The sequence below is a fragment of the Vicia villosa genome, linkage group LG7 (assembly GCF_029867415.1).
Source record: "Vicia villosa cultivar HV-30 ecotype Madison, WI linkage group LG7, Vvil1.0, whole genome shotgun sequence".
NCBI classification, from domain to species: domain Eukaryota; kingdom Viridiplantae; phylum Streptophyta; class Magnoliopsida; order Fabales; family Fabaceae; genus Vicia; species Vicia villosa.
Window position 1 is genome coordinate 113,985,876 of NC_081186.1, and position 7,683 is coordinate 113,993,558.

Below are 7,683 nucleotides of genomic sequence, written 5' to 3' on the forward strand. Positions count from 1 at the left end.
TTAAATAATAAATACAAATCAAAATATCAAAACATTGGTCACATATTTAATATTCTAAATTTTCAAAAATAAATAATAAGTGTATAATGTAAAAAATGAGACGAATTTGAGGTAAATATTATTATTTTCGTTATCCAACCTATCCTCATATTTTATAATCAGAAAAAATTCAAACTCACATTCAAATCTAAAATCCAGTCTAAACAAATTTTTTCCATTAACTTTAAAACATGCACGAATTTTGTTGTCATGTACGGATTTTGTTGTCATACCTATGGTCGTCCTTATCAAATAGGATAATAAATCTATCATATGACTATTATTATATTCTATTCTTATTTAATTTTTTATTATATCTTGTCTATATCCATGTTCAATAGTGTAGTATCATTATTAGAGGGTAAAAAGAAATCACAAAAAATAAAATAAGATGCAATAAAGCCAAATTATTAATATTAACATTAACATTGTTGTTACATTTTTCTGATGGCTGTCTAAAGTCTAAACCAAATTTACTTCTTTCAGTTCCACAAGCAAAGCCTCTTCTACAACAATCCTCTCTTCTTCCCTTCTCTCTCTCTCTCTCTCTCTCAAGCAAGCAAGCAAGGAACAAACCAAACCAGAAGACAGAGAAAACAAAAAAACCAAACATGTCTTCCCCAAGCAAGCGACGAGAGATGGACTTGATGAAACTGTTAATCCTCAACTTTTCAATTTCACTTTACTTTCATTCAAGTTCTTATCTTTTTTCAATTGGGTATCTTAATTGATGATTCTCTTTTTGTTTAGGATGATGAGTGATTACAAAGTGGAGATGATTAATGATGGAATGCAAGAGTTTTATGTTCATTTTCATGGACCAAATGAAAGTAAATTAATTACCTTTTTCTCTCTTTATTTTCACTGATCCTTGTGATTTTTTGGGTTTTTTTTGTTGTTCTATTACTTGACTTGATTTTGACTTTAGTTACTATGGATTTAGATTTGTGTAGAACCTGAAAGATTCTCTTGTTTCTTAATTCTTGTTTTGCTTATTGGTTTGATTCTTCAGTGGATTCTGCATATAGTCTAGTAATAGATTTGTGAAGCAACAGTATGATTGGTTCTTATTGATTTCCTTTTTGTTTGTTACTGTTTTCTTGGTATGAGATTTTTTTGGTTGATTTTACTTTTACCTGTGTTACTGATTTTGAGTTTTGTTTTATTGTTCTGTCATGGTCCTTGATATTAAACTGAGAAAGGTGTTGTTGGTGTGTTATGTACCTTGCATTTTTTCAAGTTCTTATTTGTGTGATGGCTTTTGTCAGGTCCTTATCAAGGTGGTGTGTGGAAAGTAAGAGTTGAGCTACCGGATGCTTATCCTTATAAGTCTCCTTCCATTGGCTTCATCAATAAGATCTATCACCCAAATGTTGATGAGATGTATGAATTTTGTTCGAATAATTTACCTCGCGTGTTAATTTTAAGAATAAGCTAATGTTTGATCTTATTGGATGATAATGATTTCAGGTCAGGATCGGTTTGTCTTGATGTTATTAATCAGACATGGAGCCCCATGTTTGGTAATGATCTGTCTTTAAACCTTTTGACAAAATATGATTTCATTCCTTCACGAATTGCCTATGGCGGCTGTCGAAAAATGCTCCATGCCTTTAAGCAATGGCAGCCATTTAACAACACTGGATTGAGTTCAAGTTTTTCGTTATGAAATTTCTTTGGATTGTTGTTATATGTTAAAATCTGCTTTCTTCCAGATCTTGTCAATGTATTTGAGGTGTTTCTGCCACAACTCCTTTTGTATCCAAATCCATCGGATCCGTTGAATGGAGAAGCTGCAGCGTTAATGATGCGTGACCGACCTACTTATGACCAAAGGGTTAAAGGTATTGTTGATCCTCTTCTGTTGACTGCATCATATACTTGACCATATCAAGTTGTTATTTGGTAACAGAACTGACATTGGAAAAGTTATACTCCCCCTCTAGTCCTATTCATAAGAAAAAGTTTGCTTTTTAAATTCATTGAATAAATAATGTATCTAGACTGTATATATAGAGGAGATACATTGAATATTCAATGAATCTAAAAAAGTAAACTTTTTCTTATAGATAGGACAAAAGAGAGTATTTCTTTTTTGCCATTTGGTTTCCGGTCACTTGTATTGTGTTGTGTGTCAACCTATGAAATGTCCTAGCATGACAATGACACAAACTATAGACATGGGCATTGTCTGAAATGTAGGATAAAGAGATATGATTCACACATCAAAATGTGTATGTGTGGTGCGTGTTTGTTGAGACTTAATCTCAATCTTTCATGTGTGACTATGTGTGAGATATGCAGTGTATGGAGCATATAAGTTGGGAGTTGATCCTGATCAATTACGTATTGTTGTATGGTCAAAACTATCTCCGTTGCTTACATATTCAATTGATATACCTCCATATATTTACCTATGTGCGAGATACAAGGATTGAGTATGGAGCACACCTGATTGAGTAGCTCTTACAGTTAAAATCAAGTACGATATTTTGAAGAAAACATCATCGGAAGCTTTGTAAGACACGTTCAAGAGTATCTATGCATCAAAATCGCTAACCAATCGATTTAGACTCAAAATGGAGTATCTATGCATGTATATCAGAACGAATAACTTCTCAACATTTGCTCATGTTTTTTTCTACTATCGATTTTCAGAGTACTGTGAGAAATACGCCAAGCCAGAAGACATTGGAGCCGCAACAGAAGAGAAATCCAGTGATGATGAAGATGAGGAGCTAACTGAAGATGAATATGATTCTAGTGATGAACAGGTGGCTGGTAAAGCAGACCCCTAACCTTGTGTATGCAAGTCCTGTTCTCTATGTATTTTATTTGTACATGATGTTCTAGTTATTATGTTGTCACCTCATTCAAATGAATGTACTTGGATGTTGGTAGGGGGAAAATTCCCATTGTTACTTTATTTTCTCAATGTAAATAATGTACCATTGATTTCATGATGCAATCTTATTTCTTGTTAACTGAGTTTTTTAGTGTGTGTGGTAATGATTGTCACATAGGATTCAGAAATTCACTAAATAGTTTGAATCTGAAGCCCGAACTCAGACAAAGGACACGACACGAACACGGACAAGAGGATCCCACTAATGTAAAAAACATAGGACACGGACAAGGACACGTCTATATATAGATTTTATATATTAATTTAATAATGCAATTTATGAGCACAATTTATAGAATTTAAAATGAGAAGCAAAATTTATGTTTATTGAAATTTAGTACTTTCAAACCAAGCAATTGGGCTCGAGTGGTAAACGAGCTCCTGCAAAGGACGAAGTTCGGGGAATACCGAGTACGATTCCTTGTGGGAACAATATTTGGCCAATGATCCAAACTTCCATATTTTAGTTTTCTCTTATGATATTGGGGAGTGTTCCTTGATAGAAATTGAAGGTTACTATGTACATATACTAAAGCTTCCACTCTATGTGGTGCCATCTTGTTTCTCTTCAAAGAATGAATAAATGAATATGTGCTCCAATTTCTTTCACAACATGATGATGAATAAGGCCGTGCAAGTAGCTTAAGCGCAACATTTTGAAATAATGGAGTTCGAGCACCCTGAAGTAACCACCATGTTTATGGATCCATTTCATCTCAATCAACAATAGCATCAATATTGTCAAAACCTTCTCTTCAATATGAGAAGTTTGCAAACTCTATATTCATTGTCCACCTTTCATCAGCATCAAGAAACACCCTTATGGATCATTCTCTTTCGTCAATGAGGTTAATGTCTTGATGTCGAGTGACTCTATTAAGATCTTCACTTAATCATTATGTATTATAATACTTACGATAATATATATATATATATATATATATATATATATATATATGTGTGTGTGTGTGTGTGTGTGTGTGTAATCCGAGAGAAGATGTAAGTTAAAAGATATATATATATATATATATATATATATATATATATATATATATATATATATATATATATATATATATATATATATATATATATATATATATATATATATATATATATGTGTGTGTGTGTGTGTGTGTGTGTGTGTGCGCGCGCGCGCGCGCGCGCGTGTAATCCGAGAGAAGATGTAAGTTAAAAAGTATCAATTTAAAATGTAATGACCTTAGATTTAGAGTATGAGCCAGACAATGGAGAGGTGTGTTACTCTTAATCTAGTGGTCAATTAATATAGCATGGACTACCTGATGAAAGGTTGACATTTAAACATTTGATATTCTTTCATGCTTATATATGGCTTTCCTGACATCCTCAATCATTGAATCCCACATTTTATAAATTAGATGAAAACATGAAGCTTCTGTTTCGGTTCTTCTAAGAACGTTATAAATAGGACTTGTGAAAGAAAGGATATAACCAACCTTTTCCCACAAATTATCATCCAACAATGTATCCTTCACAAATTGTACCTTTTGAACATCATCATCCTTGTAAGAAGACCAGTACTCACTAATCACCATTTGTTGGAGTCCCGTCTTCAAAAGCTTAAATCTCTTGAGCATTACAATAATGGATGCAAATCTTGTTGAAGCCACCGAAAGAAACTTTAATGGACTGAATGAAGTGAAAATTGACAATCTCATAGAGTGATCTATGACAAAGTTCTTGATAAACATTGCATCATCCGTAATTTTAGTTTCGCTCATTTTGAAGTAACGTAGTCCTCAATTTGTTATAAGTTAGAGGTTGATAACCAGGTATAGTATTGTTGGCAGCATAAGAAAAAGCCTCCCTGAAATGAGGATTTTTTGCTAAATGAAATGGAAGCCCCGCAGAATGGGACATGCTAGTGTAAATTAAAGTAAAATTAAACTTAGCATAAAAATTGTTTCATAATGAAATTTTGCTTATGTACTAATTTTTATTATTTTATAAAAAATTAAATAAATTTTTTAGTATAATTTCATAATAAATATATAATTAAACATAATATTAAAATTTAAATTTATTAGACTAAAATAGTAGATGATAAATAAAAAAAATTTACTTAAAATGAAATTAAACTTAATATAAAAAATTAAAATAAAATAAAATTATTTTATTGGCATATTAATTTAGTTAAAAATATCTTTATTATAATTTTTTTAATGCCTCCCACTCTCGTATTCTTCTCACTAAAAATTAATTTCAGTTTCCCTCTTATTTCACCCACTCTCTCCCTCAATATATTTTTTCAAAGTCAAACAAAGGCTCGTCCATGAAATGTCAACACAGCACTATGAGCTTACCTTTGTGTTTTTAATACTCCAATACTTTTTAAAAAAAGATGGAAAAAGGCTAACTAACATGGACCAATAAATATTGTCAAAAAAAAAAACATGGACCAATAAATTAAAAGAATTATTGTGAAGCTATTTCATTCATAAACATTTTATTTATTGAGATAAACAAAATTCAAGAGTAGTTCTTATCAGAGAAAATAAAGAATAAAACTAACAATATAAATTGTGCATGCACTTTGCCATTAATCAAACCTTAATAATAATAAAACTAACAATATAAATTGTGCATCAACTTTGCCATTAATCAAACCCTAATTTTGAGAAAACTAAGTAGACCTACCTTATGTATCTCTTGGCGGTTAAGAATGATAAGCAGTGCAAATACGATGCTCCATAAGATCAAAACAACGATACTAGTTATCCACGATAAAAAGCTCACTTCTATAGCTGATATTAATGTTGTTATCAGAAGTATGTAGAAGATTCTCCGGTTAACAGAATAATTTATAGTATCCCGTAGTATAAGTATTTGCCACATTAAAACCAGAACGAGTGGCAGCTCTATATCAAACCAGTTATTAGCAAAATCTTCGAATCCTAACCTTATGAAATCAAGGATCAACAATGTAATGCATAATACACAGGAGTGTCCAAATACATTCAAAGTCACTCGATCATGTGAATAAGATTCTTCTGTCGCAATCACTTGATTAGCCGAAATAATTTCTTCTGTCGCAATCACTTGATCTTTCATACTTTTTTCGCTATCACTATTATAATATAAATATTTTCATAAGATACATACATACAATTGTAATAATTAAATGAAAAAAAACATACAATAAAATTAACATGTATATAAAATAAATTAAAAGCCAAAAAAAGTGGTAAATTAAGGGATTGAGTACCTTGTGTTAATTGGAACATAGGATTTAGATTCTTCGATGGCAATCAGAATCACTTGATTTTCCATCACAACTAATTAGAGTGAAAATTTGAGAAGTTTCTTATTATTGATTTAAATTTAAACGAGTAATGACTTGGAGCTAATGTGCTATTTATAAGTGTGATAAGTGGGTTTTGTGAATTAAAATTTGTTACATAGATTGAGTTTGGAAGGAGAAACTTGAAAATTTGTTACATAGACTGTTACATAAGAACGAAATTAAAGAGAGCAGAAGTAGGGTGGTTTTGTTGATTTAGATATAGGACAATGAAAGAAAATCTTTCAGTTTTAATATATTATTTTGTTATGCCAATTTAGTTGTTTTCTTTTTCTTTTATTTAACTATTTAATAATTATATCGTGAAGATGTTTTTTTATTTAAAATTTACTTATTAATCCACGTGTTTTTTTGCCCTTTCACTAAATCATATATGCCACTTATTTAAAGAAAAAAATACATATTAGTATTTTTTTAATCAAAATTGTTTAAAAGTAAAATTGAGGGACTAGTTTCGTGAATGAACTATAATATAAAATTATAATTTAACCAAATATATTTAATACATATTTCATAATATTCAAAAAATATTATGTGTTTATTTAAAAGATATTTATTTTAAAATTATCAATTACATAATTGATCTTTCTGACTGTGAGGTTTGAACTTCGGGACGGTTGAGAGAAAATAGGGGGTTGTACCTGCAAGACACTCTGATGTCAAAGTAAGTGTTTGGACAACAAGGTACAACTGAAAAGTGAGAGATTTTGGGTAGAAATGTGATTACCTTGCCCTCTAGGATTAGAGGGCTATTTATGAGGCAATTCTGTAACGGTCGATTCCACCTTTTGGGGGCCTATGCGTGATTTGCGGCCAGGAAACACAGAAAGCTAGCCGTTTCCAAGCACGCAACTCCAACATAGGATGAAATTTTCTCTTTGTTAACATAGGTGTTTTCATCTGAGTCTTCAAAAAACATCTCTTGCTTGCAGATTGCGCGTCACGACCATAACCTCATCCTTATATGACTTCTTACCCGGTGTGACGTTCTTCCCCTTGATTTTTATGAGTCTTACATGCAGCTTGCTCTTATCAACAAGGTTTCCACGTTTCACACGATCCTCAGCTGATAACACAGTTTTCTTTTCCACTCTTGCATGTTGCTTACTCTTACCAATAACGCCTTTGTGTATCATAGGATCCTCACCCGATACCACATATTTCAGTTGGTGATTTTAGTACCATCAATGTATTTTGGTAGTAATGTGATTTACTATAGGCCAATGCAATTATGCGTTAAGTTTGAAACGAGTTAGGGTAATGCGGAGTGCACGCTCGTCGAGCCAAACGTGTAATTGAATACGAATAATAGAAACGGGGTTCCAAGGGGCGTAGCCCCTGGCGGGGGTGCGGGGCAGCGCCCCGTCGGGGTTCAAGGGGCAGAGCCCCTGGCGGG

At 32.1% G+C, this 7,683-nt stretch overlaps 1 protein-coding gene across 1 annotated transcript; it reads left to right on the forward strand.

Moving 5' to 3' along the window:
• Window positions 1-468: 468 nt before the first annotated feature.
• On the forward strand, window positions 469-3,027 carry LOC131616622 (ubiquitin-conjugating enzyme E2 5-like). Its single transcript, XM_058887987.1, has 6 exons — window positions 469-694; window positions 790-869; window positions 1,308-1,422; window positions 1,510-1,562; window positions 1,755-1,883; window positions 2,698-3,027. Exons 1-6 carry the CDS (start codon window positions 651-653, stop codon window positions 2,835-2,837), a joined length of 561 nt encoding a protein of 186 aa, XP_058743970.1. The 5' UTR covers window positions 469-650; the 3' UTR covers window positions 2,838-3,027.
• The last annotated feature ends 4,656 nt before the right edge of the window (window positions 3,028-7,683 follow it).